Genomic DNA, 16,155 nt, shown 5'->3' with positions numbered 1-16,155 from the left:
AGACCTACGTCACTCTGCCTGGCCGGGGCCGACTGCCGCAGTAAATATACTGTGCGCAGTCTGCAACCGGTTAAGAAGATGCACCTATGCCGAGTGGCTGACCTCCTGTGCTCACAATGCGGCAGGGCAGGCACTTGGCACAGGACACGTAAACTAGTGGAGATCACTGGAGTAGTAGTGCCTATTAATGTGATTTCCAGCTTCTAGAGCAGGGGTCTCCATAGTATGGCCCACAGGCCACATCCAGCCCACTAGGACATACAGTGCCTTGCAAAAGTATTCGGCCCCCTTGAATTTTGCGAACTTTTGCCACATTTCAGGCTTCAAACATAAAGATATAAAACTGTAATTTTTTGTGAAGAATCAACAACAAGTGGGACACAATCATGAAGTGGAACGAAATTTATTGGATATTTCAAACTTTTTTAACAAATAAAAAACTGAAAAATTGGGCGTGCAAAATTATTCAGCCCCTTTACTTTCAGTGCAGCAAACTCTCTCCAGAAGTTCAGTGAGGATCTCTGAATGATCCAATCTTGACCTAAATGACTAATGATGATGAATAGAATCCACCTGTGTGTAATCAAGTCTCCGTATAAATGCACCTGCACTGTGATAGTCTCAGAGGTTCGTTTAAAGCGCAGAGAGCATCATGAAGAACAAGGAACACACCAGGCAGGTCCGAGATACTGTTGTGGAGAAGTTTAAAGCCGGATTTGGATACAAAAAGATTTCCCAAGCTTTAAACATCCCAAGAAGCACTGTGCAAGCGATAATATTGAAATGGAAGGAGTATCAGACCACTGCAAATCTACGAAGACCTGGCTGTCCCTCTAAACTTTCAGCTCATACAAGGAGAAGACTGATCAGAGATGCAGCCAAGAGGCCCATGATCACTCTGGATGAACTGCAGAGATCTACAGCTGAGGTGGGAGACTCTGTCCATAGGACAACAATCAGTCGTATACTGCACAATTCTGGCCTTTATGGAAGAGGCAAGAAAACCATTTCTTAAAGATATCCATAAGAAGTGTCGTTTAAAGTTTGCCACAAGCCACCTGGGAGACACACCAAACATGTGGAAGAAGGTGCTCTGGTCAGATGAAACCAAAATCGAACTTTTTGGCAACAATGCAAAACGTTATGTTTGGCGTAAAAGCAACACAGCTCATCACCCTGAACACACCATCCCCACTGTCAAACATGGTGGTGGCAGCATCATGGTTTGGGCCTGCTTTTCTTCAGCAGGGACAGGGAAGATGGTTAAAATTGATGGGAAGATGGATGGAGCCAAATACAGGACCATTCTGGAAGAAAACCTGATGGAGTCTGCAAAAGACCTGAGACTAGGACGGATATTTGTCTTCCAACAAGACAATGATCCAAAACATAAAGCAAAATATACAATGGAATGGTTCACAAATAAACATATCCAGGTGTTAGAATGGCCAAGCCAAAGTCCAGACCTGAATCCAATCGAGAATCTGTGGAAAGAACTGAAAACTGCTGTTCACAAATGCTCTCCATCCAACCTCACTGAGTTCGAGCTGTTTTGCAAGGAGGAATGGGCAAAAATTTCAGTCTCTCAATGTGCAAAACTGATAGAGACATACCCCAAGCGACTTACAGCTGTAATCGCAGCAAAAGGTGGCGTTACAAAGTATTAACTTAAGGGGGCTGAATAATTTTGCACGGTTTAGGTTTATGGCAGTCCCATTGGGAGGGAATTCCTGCAATGCATCCTGGGATTGACCATAAATACTGAGGGGACATGTGACAGGATGACTTTTGGCGGGAGCAAAGTCCCAGGAGGAGGTGGACGGCTGTCTCTTCTCCTGCAGGTGTAAGGAAAGTGGTTCAGGCCGTCGGCCTAGTGAACCGGGTGTGGAGCTGAGCTGCAGAAGGATCCAGAGTGCAGACAAGTGAAGCTGCTCAGTGCCATCTTAAGAGCCTTATAGGCCCCTGGGCAATGCAGTGCACTGGGGCCCCCTGTGGAGCAGCGATAGCCGGCGGCCAATGGGAGGGGTGCCTGGAGGAAGAGGGCGACTGTAATGTGTATATAGACTATATACACATTACAGGGAACACTATATACTACAAGAGAGTACAACTACCTGGAGGATATACCTTACTATATACATATTACAGGGACCAATATATACTACAAGAGCCTCTTGTAGTATATAGTGTTCCATGTAATATGTATATAGTTAGTAAGGTATATAATATACTCCAGGTAGTTGTCTCTTGTCTTGTAGTATATATTGGTCCCTGTAATATGTATATAGTAGGGTATATACTCCAGGTAGTAGTTGTACTCTCTTGATGTATATAGTGTTCCCTGTAATATGTATATAGACTATATACACATTACAGGGAACACTATATACTACAAGAGAATACAACTACTACCTGGAGGATAATATATACCTTACTATATACATATAGGCCAGGGACCAATATATAGTAGGTAGTATATCCTCCTCCAGCTAGGACAGGTAGTAGTAGTTGTCTGACTGTCTCTTGTGTCACTCACTGACTGCCACATCGATTAGATCCCCATCATCATACAATGCCATGCTATCATCATTATCACTTCACATCACATGCCATTGATTGAGAATGAGTTAAAAAAAACTGGCAGACTTACCTTACACGGCTGCACATGGCATGGGAGGAGGTGGGAGGAGGCCGGCGGAGGCGGAGCCAGTCTTCTTCTAGGACGGACGGAGGAGAGGAGAGTTAGGAGGAGAGCCGACGAGGAGGAGGATCCTCCTCCGAGTCCTCCGCTGCGGCGGCGGCGCTGTGCATCCTGGGTCTGCTCTGCTGCTCACGTCACTGGTTGCTAGATGCCAAGCGGGCTGGCCTTAGCAACCAGTGTGTGCAGGGAAGACTCGAGCCACCCACGGCCGCCGCCGGACTCCGGACCGGAGGGGAAGAAGCAGAAGCAACAAGGGGGGGGGGGGGGGCCGGACGCCCGGTGGACAACGGAACGGGGGGGGGCCCCCCTAGACCACCAGGGAGTGGGACATCCCATGCCACCAATCCATCGATCCATGTGGGGCCCCTTGGCAAGTGGGGCCCCCGGGCAACCGCCGGGTATGCCCAATGGAAAAGACGGCCCTGAAGCTGCTGACAGAGTCTCTCGGGAAAACAGTATCGTGAGTACCAGGAGATTTGCCTAAGGGTCTGCCTAGGAAAGGGGACCACTCCAGAGAAGTCAGGGGATCCAGGAGCTAGCTCACACAGGAAGTGTAGCACTAAAGGGGGTGCCGTGTAGTTGACCCTGAAGAATAGGAACAAAGGGGGTGCCAGGAAGGACCCTGAAGATTGTTTTGCAGTACAGTACAGTTTAATTCAGGAAGTTCACTTAATTCTACTACACAGCTAATGGAAAAATTAAGCAGTGGCCTAAGCGCGACTAGTGTTACTCAGCGTTACACAGTGTTTTTCAGTCGTCCCAGCAAATTGTGCATAGTTATACAAGTTGGAGTATCCCACTCATTCCCTTCTCCTATCCAAGTTCTCAAAAAAAACACAAAAACCAAAGCTACTAGACTGTTTTCTGACTGAGCTAAAACACTTGGTAAAATGTTGAACTATCATGTTGTTGCTAATGGTAACCCAGGGGAACCCATAACCAGCAGCTCCCAAGGGAGTAGTGCTACTCCTGGCACCCAGACTCAACCAATGGGGTATTTCAGTGCAGACCGGCTGCACCTCCTGGCTCCCACTCCGCTGTTTACATCAATGTACTTTAATGCTGTGATTTTGCATACAGCTTGCCTGTGTAACAGCGGGACGGGAGCCGAGATGGGGAGGTGCAGAAGGTCTGCACTTTAGGCACACTCTACAGTGGTAAAATATGGAGAGACTGATGGGGGAGGAAACACATATGCGGCATGGGGATAGATTGGCTCTGTTGGGGACACAGTTGTTTTCTGGGAGGGTGGGGGATCGTAGAGTTAACTGCTCTGAAGGAGACTCAATTGTGTTGGGGGTAATAGCTCTGAAGGGGATTCAGTTTGGGGGGGGGGGGGGGGGGTTGATGGCACCGAAGGGGACAAAGTTGTGGGGGGGGGGGGGGTGTTTGATGGCACTGCATGGGACACAGTTGTGTATGCATGTGTGTGTGTGTGTGTGTGTGTGTGTGGGGGGGGGGGGGGGTTATGACACTGAAGGGGACACAGTTCTTTGTGTGTTTACATCTCCATCAACTTCTATTGCATCCCCTGTGGGGAACAGCTTGTTATGACCAACTGGTGGTTCATGGGTCATAACTGTGAGGTGAGCAGCTGGTGTGGTCTGGTGGGGGATAACATTAGCACTGTGTGATCGCTATAATCACGGTGGTGGTATATTGGTATCAGAGGAAAAGCTTCCAGATATAAAATAAGGAGCTTGTTGCGATCATTTTGAACATGGACATTATATGTATATTGTGTTTTAATATGGACACTGATGCACTTTATTTTGGATCTGTTTATATGGTTGTTATTTATTTTAAACACAGGACATGTATGTATAATATGTGAAGAGTGTATATGACAAGCGCTGGATAGATCTGTTACTGGGGTGAGTGGGGGGTTAAAAAAAAGGGCAGTACATAGCGCCCACATGTATAGGATCTTGTACAGTCTTGAACAGTTCAGGAAAGTTCAATAAGTTCAATGTTTATATGGTGGTGGAAGGGCAGCCAGCTTGTCAGAGTAGGAAGGGCTCTATATGGAGGAAGTAAACACAAGGAGCAGCGCTGATCTAAGCGTAGGGTTAAAACGTCAATGATACACTTTATTTGAATATACTTAGAGACAGGCAAAGTGAGAGGTGCATGTAATAGGTGACATTCTGCGGGTCCATCTTAGGGGCAGCCTGGAGTCCCTGGGATGTCACAATGCTGGCAGCGCCGGTGGATTCCTGAGCTTCGGGTCGGTGGACGTAGGGAAGAGCCAGACGTTACCAGGGGGAGAGAGAGCCAGTACAGAGCGGGTTGACAGGTGTGAAGTCAGTGGCCTGCGTATGGAGCATGCATGCTCCTTTATTGGGGCCTGATAGAGAATATTGTTTTGTTTTAGGAGTCTTTTTAGGCATAGCTGAAAAGTCTTAAGGTAATGGCACAGGATATCCTATGGCAGTCTTTTTTAAAACTGAGGGTCACCCTACTAAAATTTCATGCTGAGCGTATATTGTCTGCATCATAGTTACATAGTTAGTGGGGTTGAGAAAAAAGACACCAGTCCATCCAAGGTGTGTGTGTGTATGTGTTTATGTCAAGAGTACATTGTATCAGTGGCGGCTGGTGCTCCATAGGCTGGGCGGCAGACGAGGGCGACAGATGGACCACACCACCCTGCACACCATACCCCCCCCCCCCCGACCACACCAGCTCCAGCCCACACACTGTACCCACCCCTGGTCGCTGGCTCACTCACCCTGGACTGACATGTGGAAGGCAGGCAGCGGCGGCAGCGGCGGCAGCGGCGGCAGCGGCCCCCCCCTCAGTCTCCTCTGTGGGTCGGGCTTCCCCTTATCACGTGCTTCAAAAAAAAAAAAAAAACATTGGAATACATTCGCCTGGTACCCTGCATGTATATTAGGGGGCCGGATGCATAGATAGGGGGGGCAGCACCCCTGCGCCCCAATGGACAGGCCGCCACTGCATTGTATATCCCTGTATGTTGTGCTCGTTAAGGTGCCCATCTAATAGTTTTTTGAAACTATCGACACTCCCTGCTGATACCACTGCTTGTGGAAGAGAATTCTACATCCTTACCGCAGTAACATTAATGAACCCTCTATGCAGTTTAAGGTTGTCTTTTTAAACTCCCTTTCACTGAAATGTTTAACCCAATGCTACGGTCATCAGTACGGTATTTGTACATCGCTATTATATCCCCTCTCAAGCGTCTCCTACCCATCATGTCGGTGTGTCTGCCTCTGGAAATGTTCTGGCTTTGTAACACATTTAGTGTTGTTGGCAAATGATGTTCTTGTCTGACTGTATGGCAGAAATCTCTCCAATATAATTATATGGCTTGTCAACTAAATCAGTGACAGTAAAATTTCTTGGATAATTGTTAGATAACCTTATATAAAGAGAAATAAATCAATCGGATTGTGCTTTTCCTGCTTTAAAGTGAACCTGTCACTTTGTCCATTGCAGTTCTCCCCCCCATCCCAACTGATATTTATGGTCACCATGCTCCCCCCCCCCCTCCAAAGCTTGCCCTGGCCCTTAGCACTATCTGGTGTTTCTGGGGGAGCATGTGACCTCTCTCTCCTTCCACCTACAATGCATGTGACCATCTTTTTTGGATGGGCAAAGTAACTAATTCACTTTAACTCTGTTGTAAGAATATATAGTACTTTTTACTAGTGAACTAGTGTGAGAACCAGTGGTGTATTTAGGTTTTGTGCTGCCCTAGGCCTGACTAAATTTGTGCACCCCCTAATTTAAATATGACCCACCCCTTTATGTTAAGACCACACCCCCTTCTTGTTTATGACCCACCCTGTCATCTGTAAACCACAGACCATAACCACAGTCTATCAGTGCCCATCAGCATAGCTTCATCAGTTCCCATAAGTTCAGCCTCGTCAGTGCAGCCTTATCAGTGCCGCCTCTTTACTTCCCATCAGTTCAGCATATCAGAGTGGCCTCATCAGTGGTCACCAGTGCAGCCCCATTAGTGGCCACCAGTGCAGCCTTATCAGTGCCCATTAGTACAGCCTTATGTCACGGGATTAGTAAGATTACTCTTATAAGATATTTGGACTTGTGTTTGCTGCCACTGATTGTAATTATAGGATTATTTCACTTATTTGTATAATAAATAGGAAGTCCATAGTCATTTTACAAATAATGAAATATTTTTTTTGCTGCCCCCCCTGCAAAGTGCCGCCCTAGGCCTGGGCCTTGTTGGCCTAGGCCAGGATACAGCACTGGTGAGAACACATTTGTATAAACAGATTAAATTCAGAATACTACAAATGACTCTTTACTTATTAATAAAAAAAAAAAAAAAAGGGAATGCAAGTATTAAAGTGAACCTGTTGTAGGAGAAAAATTGGAGCTGCCATTGTTGAACTCCTATTGGAAGTTGTGTGCCTGATACGCTGACTTTCTGGCTTCAGTAGATTTTTAGTCAATGTCCCCAAAAAGATACGAATATCAGAAATGTCTGAGAAGCGGGTTCTGGGTTTGTGAATGCAAATATAAAGGTTTAACCCTTTAATGACTGGAATTGCGCTACTGGATTGGCGTAGGGCCAATGTGGTGCCTATATTTAAAAATGGATCAAAGTCTTTACCAAGTAACTATAGACCTGTTAGTTTAACTTCTATAGCCGGGAAGATACAGGCGAGTTTATTAAAAGACCACATAGATGAGTTCTTGCTAGAAAAAGAATATTTTAAGCAACAGACAGCATGGATTCGTGAAAGACAGAAGTTGTCAAACAAACCTGATTTCTTTTTTTTGAGGTGGTAAGTAAAACCTTGGACAGAGGGGTGGCTGTGGACGGTGTATGCTTTGATTTTGCAAAAGCGTTTGACACCGTTCCCCCCACACGGCTAATGTGTAAGGTAAAGTCTACAGGCTTGGAAAGATCCGTTTGTAAATGGATAGAAAACTGGTGAAGGCTGTGTTTCCACTATTGCGACACCAAAGTTGCGCAATTTAGAGTGAGACTTTGATGTGACTTTAAGTGCAGCTTTGATCCTACTTTACACTCTCATTGGTTTAAAGTCTCATCAAAGTAGTGCAGCCACCTTTTCAAAGTTCCTGATTTTCAAAGTCGCATAGATTGGAACAGGTGCTATTGAAATCAATGACTTGTCATGCGACTTTATGTGTCCAAAGTCACATAACAAGTCGCACTAGTGGAAACGTAGCCTAAAAGACAGAATTTGGAGAGTAGTGGTTAATGATTCTTACTCTGAATGGACTAAGGTTATCAGTGGTGTACCCCAAGGTTCAGTGTTGGGACCCTTACTTTTTAATATCTTTATAAATGATATAGGGTCTGGGATTAAAAGTACCATTTCAGTCTTTGCAGATGACACCACGCTTTGCAGTGGAATAACACCCTTGCAGGATGTCTCCAACTTACAAGCCAACCTCAATGCTTTTTTTAATTGGACGACTATATGGCAAATGTTGATAAATGTAAAGTTATGCACTTGGGTTATGCACTTGAGTTATGCACAAAGAATATGCATGCATCATAAATGCTAGGGGGATTACAACTGGGGAAATCAATGGTGAAGAAGGATCTGGGGGTTTTAGTAGATCATAAGCCTAATAATAGCATGTAATGCCAAGCTGCAGTTTGCAAAGCAAGCAAAGTCCATTCTTGTATTAAGAGATTATTAGTAATACCTCATTTGGAATATGCAGTTCAGTTTTGGGCACCAGTTCTCAAAAAGGATATCAGGGAACTGGAGAAAGTGCAGAGAAGGGCAACCAAACTGATAAGAGGCATGGATGAGCTCAGCTATGAGGAATGATTAGAGGAACTGAATTTATTTTCTCTTGAGAAGAGCAGATTAAGGGGGGAATATGATCAACACATAAGGGGTACAAATAAATAAGGGGTCCATATACAGTAGTGAAAGCAAGAAAACAAAGAAAGGGCGCACCGACCTAGCGCATTATCCTCAATAAAAGGCTTTTATTCAAGTAACACTTAAAAATGGCTACTCACAGACATCGATGTAAATATATCAAATTTGAATAAAAGCCTTTTATTGAGGATAATGCGCTAGGTCGGTGCGCCCTTTCTTTGTTTTCTTGCTTTTAGTACCGGTGGACTACCCCAGTCCGTTTTGGGCAGCAAGACCCTAGCCATCCGAGAAGCCAGGTGTGAGTCCCGTGAGGAGTGTGGTCGGGGGGGCTCGAATCCCAAGCGCAGGAGAAAGGTGTTTTAACCTTATTGTTTTCTTTGAAGCGTCCATATAGTGAACTTGGTGTTGAGTTATTCACTTTAAGGTCATCACAGAGGACAAGGGGGCACTCTTTACATCTAGAGGAAAAGAGATTTCCTCTCCAAATATGGAAAGGGTTCTTCGCGATAAGAGCTGTGAAAATGTGGAATAGACTCCCTCCAGAGGTGGTTCTGGCTAGCTCAGTTGATTGCTTTAAAAAAGGTCTGGAATATTTCCTAAATGTACATAATGAAACTGGATACTAACATTTATAGGTAGAGTTGATCCAGGGAATATCTGATTGGCTGCCTCTCTGGGGATCAGGAAGAAATTTCTACCCCGTGCTGTAGCAAATTAGATCATGTTTTGCTGGTTTTTTTTCCTTCCTCTGGATCAAATGTGGGTATAGGATTGTGTATATGGGATTGTATGGTTGTTTTTTTTTTTTTTTATTTGTTGAATTAGATGGACTTGTGTCATTTTTTTTCAATCTGGCTAACTATGTAACAATGTAATTAGAGGCAGTCTTTTGATGACCATATTTTTTGCCACACATTTTAGGAAAATGAAGAAAGAAACACGCAGCATGGGCATATTTAGAATTACACCCTATAACACATTCTGATATTCCTTTTTCTGATATGGGGATACCACATATGTGGGACTTTTTTTTCTGGCCCTAGCCACATAGGGGGATCCAAAATTCAAGAAGTACCTTCAAGCTTTCAAGAGGCATAAATGATGCATTTAATTTCCTGACTACCTATCACATTTTTTGAGGCCCTGGAGTACCAGGACAGTAGAAACACCCACAAAGTGATCACATTGTGGAAAGCAAACACCCAAGGTATTTTTGTAGACATGGAGAGTCCTTTGAAGATTTCAGTTTTCTGCCACAAATTTTTGGAAAATGCAAAATGAGTATGGGGATACCACATTTGTGAAACTTTTACAATGTTTAGGCTGACTATGTAGCGGACATTGTATCTTATGTATCACAAAAATCAACCAACATTGTATTAAAAAGTGTACTGTAATGCTCGCCTCTGTATGAGTGCTCAGGGATTATCGCTTAGTGTAGCGTCACTCATTGCAGTCCCCATTCATAGTTTTATCGTTGGTAAGGTTGAATAAAGACATTAGTCCATCTAGTTCCACCTGAGTAGGTGTGTATGTGTGTGAGTGTGTCTATGTCAATACCTTTTCCCATACCGCTTTATATTGTGTTCACTAAGATGCCCATCTTTTTCTTTTTTTCTTTAAATTATTGACACTTCCCGCTGACTCCACTGATTGTGGAAGGCAACCTCCCTAATGATGAAAGTTGAACCGCTTCTCCTCCAATTTGATTGAATGGCCGAGTGTCTTCTTAGGCTTCATGTACACATAGCCTACTTCGACCGCCAGCTGCTGAAAAATGCAAAACGCGGCCAGCTGTCAAAACGTTCATATCCTGAATGCAATTCTTCCGTGTTCAGGAGAGGGAGGTTGAGAGAGGTTAAAGCTGCCCTAAATGCAGCAGCTCCTAAACTCTGGTAAAAGCATATGTGTACATGGACACATAGGTTTTTGTAAAGTTGAGTTAAGGACCTTTGGCAAAAAAACGCCAAAAGCTCCTAAACTCATGTTTAGGAGCTGTAGTGTACAATACATAAACAAAACCATAATATTGGCGCAAGTGAGGGTTCACTGTGTTAATCCATAAGTCTCTACAGGGCCGTGATCAGGGAATTTAAAAGTTCATAAAGGGAGTCCATACATATAAATTGTTCACTGTAGTGGCAGCTGGTGTGAGAGACAGAAGCAGCTCTGGAGAAGAACAAGGAGGAAGACACAAGAGTCTTCTAAGTGACCATCAATGAATGGTCACTGACATCACAGTCCTGGGGGTCCCCGATGGCGGTGTAGGTGTTATTCCTGTGGTCCGGAGCGGCCTCGGTGGCTTCCGCTGCTCCCCACGCCACTTCATGTATCCTCATCCACGCTCCTTCCTGTGTGTGGCGTGGTCTGCCAAGCCTGCCTGCCTATTTGGTCCTCAGCTCCCGTGGGAGACATATGGGGTCATGTGTCTGCCCCCAGTGCCAGTTGCAGTCAAGGCTACACTGTAAGTTTTGGGGAACCTTGTCTCCCCTTCCTTTTCCTTTTTTTTCTCCCCCTTTCCAGTTTTTAATAGTTACCATTGCTGCTTTCTCTCATATTCAATTATTTTTTATAGATTCACGTCATGCATCTACTTCTGATGAAGTGGCTGAGTCCACGAAACGCGCCAAGTCTGCTGATGTATTGATTACAGTATACTACTTACTATTTTATATACTCTGCCATGCTGGTCTCTATAAACCTGGACTCGGGGACTATTTACCAGTTTTATCATTATTTCATTTTGTTTTATATATCATACACTTTATGGTTGTACAAATTGTATTCATCATTAAATGTGTGACCTTGTCCTGCCAACCTTGTCATGTCTCTCATTCAAAGTCCCAACCCTCCTTTATTTTCTCTCCACGCTGTGGAACACAAAGTCTCTTCGTCGGGCTGACTGTGATGTCACTTCTGGGTTGTGATGTCTAGACGTAAGGCGACGCGTTTGTGGAGCATGCGCTCCTTCAAACCTATAAGGTGTGATACATAACATGTGTAGGGCAATTGCAGGCGCAAAAGTGCATGTACTCTTATGTGTGTGTAGGTGGGCTCCAAAATGTTTTCATTTTGTGTCTCTTCAAATGTTTAAAACTTTTTTTTATATTTGTATTATTTTTATTTTCTTTACATTACACTTGCCAGTAGCCCCCTGTTATAGCATATAGGTGACAGGTACACTTTATTAGACATTCAGGTTCTATTAGACCCTGGATGTCTCCTCTGTATTCTGCTACAGCTGATGGAACACAGATGATGTTCCGTCAGCTGCTTCCCTGAGCACAGCTGGTGTAGAATGGCAGAGCCAGTCCAGTAAGTGACGTCACACACGTCACTTCCTGGTCTTTGCTCAGGAGGGAGGCTCAGTGGACGGATGTCCGTGGAGTTTCTGCCGTCCTTCCAGGGGCCCCCCTTATGACTGCACCGGGCCTGCAGGTGGGAAAATTGAGCCCGGTAAACATGGCAGGGGAGGGCGGCACATTGTGGAAGTGATCTGATTAGTGACTTAAGAGCCACTTGTATCACTTCCACATTAAAGCCGATAGTCGGCTTTTACTGAAGTACACACACTCCTGGTCGGTATAGCGGCTGGGAGTGTGTTAAAAAAACACACTGCTGTAGCACTGGCTATCAGAATAGCTCTATCTATCAGATTCTGGAACCGGAAGTGATGTTCGGATGAGAACAACTTACTGTGCATGCTCCATGCGTTCCAACATAGCTGTTATGCGTTCCAATAGGTTTCCTAAGGTGACCGAACATGAAGCAGCTTCGGACATCTTAAACCCATGCAAGTCTTGAATTTTACATTTATTTTAGCAGTAAACTCACCTTATAGACTGAAATAGAGTATTTCTTTGACCGGGTGAAATAGTCTATTTCACTATATAATCAATTTGTCACTGAGCAGTAGGGGTAGTACCAAGATGGCTGTCACCACCTTCTACCTGCAGGTTTCTCGCTATACTTACTAGAATACAATAAATATAATAATAATAATAATAGAAATGTAATACTTTTATTCAGTATATAAGGTGAGTTTACTGCTAAAATAAACATCAAATTCAAAACTTGCATGGATGTAAGAGGATGCCCACCGCTGCTTCGTGTTCTGTCACAATCGGAAAGCTATTGGAACGCATAGCGGCCATGTTGGTACGCATGGCGCATGCACAGTAAGTTGTTCTAGTCCGTACGTCCCTTCCGTTTACAGGATCTGATAGGTAGCACTATTCTGATAGAACACAGGCCAGTAAGTTGTTCTAGTCCGTACGTCCCTTCCGTTTACAGGATCTGATAGGTAGCACTATTCTGATAGAACACAGGCCATGGAGAAACCAGCGGCTGTGGCTGCGCCCTAGGCGGTTGCCTAGTTTGCCTAGTGGTAGTGCAGGCCCTGACTGCATACAATTGTCAGCACTATATAAAAGCCTGTAACAAAGTAATTAATTGTCAGCTGTCTCTTGGCTTTCCCATGCCATGTGCTTTCAGTGCTGTGTGTGCACCCATGGGCTGCAGATTCATATATTTGTCACCTGTGAGGATCCCAGCCCTTTCCCCATCATTGCAGAGTCTCCTCCATCCAGCATCACATGAGTGTCAGTCCTTTCCTATGATGGGACTCCTCCTCTGTTATTGGATGATGGGGATAGCTATGCTCAGCCAGCCTGTCATTCTCTCCGGCCGCCTGTAGGAGGAGCTCTCAGCAATCTCCCGGGGAGACTCTTCCCTGCTTCGCTGCAGCCGATCAGGCGGCTCATAAATATATTTTTAAATCGCCTGTTTGTGTGTGTGTGCGTGTGCGTGTGCGACTGTGCGAGCAACTTCCAGCGATCTTCTCTGACTTGTGTTTGCATTTCCCGGTGCACGATCCATCATGTCTTACCAGGGGAAGAAGAGCATCCCGCACATCACGGTAAGCTTTCAGCACCAGGCGCTGTCCTTTGTTACACTGACTGCATGCATGCAGGAGGGATGGATGGGGGATGGGGGGGGTCACCCCACTGGGGGGCAATACATTTCACAGCACCAGGACAGCCCAGCCTCAGGGGTGCAGGTGTCATTATATTCCATTACCCTGTACAGGGCTCATCACAGCTATACAGGACTGATATCATCACTATATTATATACACAGCTTGTTCCCCTTCATCTGCAACCACAATGACAGCCTGGGATCACTGGGGTGGAAGGAATCCAGCCTGCTAGCACTGCACGCTATACTATTTATTTTTGAATGCCATGTTATAAGGCTAATAACAATTACTCCCACTGACCAATCAGAATTGATCTTTCAGCCTTCAGATTTTTGCACTATTTAATAAGGCAAAGAACAATCACCCCCAGTGACCATTAAGAATTTATTTTGCCTGCGGTGATTGCAGCCTTCGCATTTTTGCACTATTTGTTGGCGAAGAACAATTACCCCCATAGACCAATCAGAATGTATCCCTCAGCCTTCATATTATTGCACTATTTAATATAGTGATGAACAAAAACCCCCACTGACCAATCTTTCAGCCTTCATAGTTTTGCATTATTTAATAAAGCAATGAACAATTAATCACACTGACCAATCAGAATTTATCTTTCAGCCTTCTTATTGTTGCACTATTTATTACAGCGATGAACACTTACTCTCACTGACCAATCAGAATTTTTCTTGCAGCCTTCATATTGTTTAACTATTTATTAGGGAGATGAACACTTACTCCCACTGACCAATCAGAGTTTATCTTGCAGCCTTCATATTGTTGAACTATTTATTACTCCCGCCGACCAATCAGAATTTATCTTTCAGTCTTCATATTGTTACACTATTTAATAAGGCAATGAACAATTAACCCCACTGACCAATCAGAATTTTTTCTTGCAGCCTTCATATTGTTGCACTATTTAATAAAGCAATGAACAATTAATTCCACTGACCAATCAGAATTTATATTGCAGATTTCAACGTTTTTCACTATTTACTAAAGCAAAGAACAATTCCCCGCACTGACCAATCACAATGTATCTTGCAGCCTTCATATTTTATACACTATTTATTAAAGCAAAGATCAATTACCCTCGTTGACCAATCAGAATTTATCATGCAGCTTTCATGTTTTATGCACTATTTAATAAGGCAAAGAACAATCGCACCCAGAGACCAATAAAAATTTATTTTGCCTGCGGTGATTGCAGCCTTCACATTTTTGCACCATTTATTGGCGAGGAACACTTACTCTCTCTGACCAATCAGAATTTATCTTTCAGCCTTCATATTGTTGCACTATTTAATAGGGCGAGGAACACTTACTCTCTCTGACCAATCAGAATTTATCTTGCAGTCTTCATATTGTTGCACTATTTAATAAGGCAATGAACAAAAATCCTACTGACCAATCAGAATTTATATTGCAGCCTTCATATTGCACTATTTAATAAGGCAATGAACAATTAATTCCACTGACCAATCAGAATTTATATTGCAGCCTTCAACGTTTTGCACTGTTTACTAAGGCAAAGAGCAATTCCCCCCCACTGACCAATCAGAATTTATATTGCAGCCTTCAACATTTTGCACTATTTACTAAAGCAAAGAACAATTCCCCCCCACTGACCAATCACAATGTATCTTGCAGCTTTCATATTTTGTGCACTTTATATTAAAGCAAAGAACAATTACCCTCGTTGACCAATCAGAATTTATCTTGCAGCCTTCATATTTTTTGCACTATTTAATAAGACAATGAACAATTACCCATCACTGACCAATCATAATTTATCTTCACATTTGCACGTCACTATTGTTCTTTTCTTCCAGTAATTCTTGCTGGAGTGTATTGTGCCATGGCTTACATGGGTGGATTGCTGAGACTTGACAGATCCTGTACTGACAGTTCATCGGTTTTTTTAATGTAGTAAAAATCGTGTCTCCTTTACCAGAGAATAAACAGCAGCCGCCATGACAGGGACAACACCCCCAGATCTATTCTTGGTAGGACCTCATACTGAGACATTGAAGTAGGGGGGATCAGTGGAGGAGTGTACAATGGCCTCTGCCTGCTGTTGTATAATAAGTCTGTCCCTTTAATTCATGTCACTATGAAGAGCATGTAGAGGTATTATTAAGGCTCACATGATAGCCGGGCATACCATCGCATGGGAGATGAGAGAGGCAGGAATGCTGGGAGATCGCCAGCCTTGGGAATGATTTCTGCCTGGGAGGATGTATTGTCTGTTTTTTTGGGTCAAGTCACAGCTGAATTATATTCTTATTCCTATTCATTTATTGCACACATATCAAATGCTTTTAGTTTTCGCTATTTTCTGATGTTTCTTGTAAAAAATAGTCTGCTAATAATTACATTCATGTTGCATTAATGCAGATGTTGGGTTTTAATAATGTATGCATGGAGGCAGGATAACCGTACGGATTATGGTGAGAAGGGTCAGGAGTAGATCTTCTAATGCTGATAATAAAGAAATGACGGGATTTCCCATTGATGTATGAATAAAGATTGGCCTTATTAGGTTTGCTGTGACCTCAATCTGCCAGGTCACTCGTCACCGAGTGCATAGGGTCCGGCTATTTGTAGGAAAA

General features: G+C 43.9%; 1 protein-coding gene across 2 annotated transcripts in view; it reads left to right on the top strand.

The window, feature by feature from the left end:
- The window catches only part of CRMP1 (collapsin response mediator protein 1), a 182,077-nt gene that overhangs the window by 30,335 nt on the left and 135,587 nt on the right, over positions 1-16,155 (top strand). Inside the window, exon 1 of one of the 2 annotated variants that reach the window (XM_082263124.1) lies at positions 13,277-13,483. The exons of the other annotated variant lie outside the window; for it this stretch is intronic. Within the exon in view, the coding sequence (XP_082119250.1) occupies positions 13,445-13,483 (39 nt within the window). The 5' untranslated portion in view covers positions 13,277-13,444. Of the gene's footprint in view, positions 1-13,276; positions 13,484-16,155 lie in introns of those variants that run through there. 2 annotated transcript variants of the gene reach the window in all.

This window comes from Pelophylax lessonae (assembly GCF_965119305.1).
Source record: "Pelophylax lessonae genome assembly, chromosome: 1".
Lineage (NCBI taxonomy): Eukaryota > Metazoa > Chordata > Amphibia > Anura > Ranidae > Pelophylax > Pelophylax lessonae.
The sequence above is the reverse complement of the archived record's forward strand: the minus strand, read 5'-3'. Positions and strand labels throughout refer to the sequence as shown.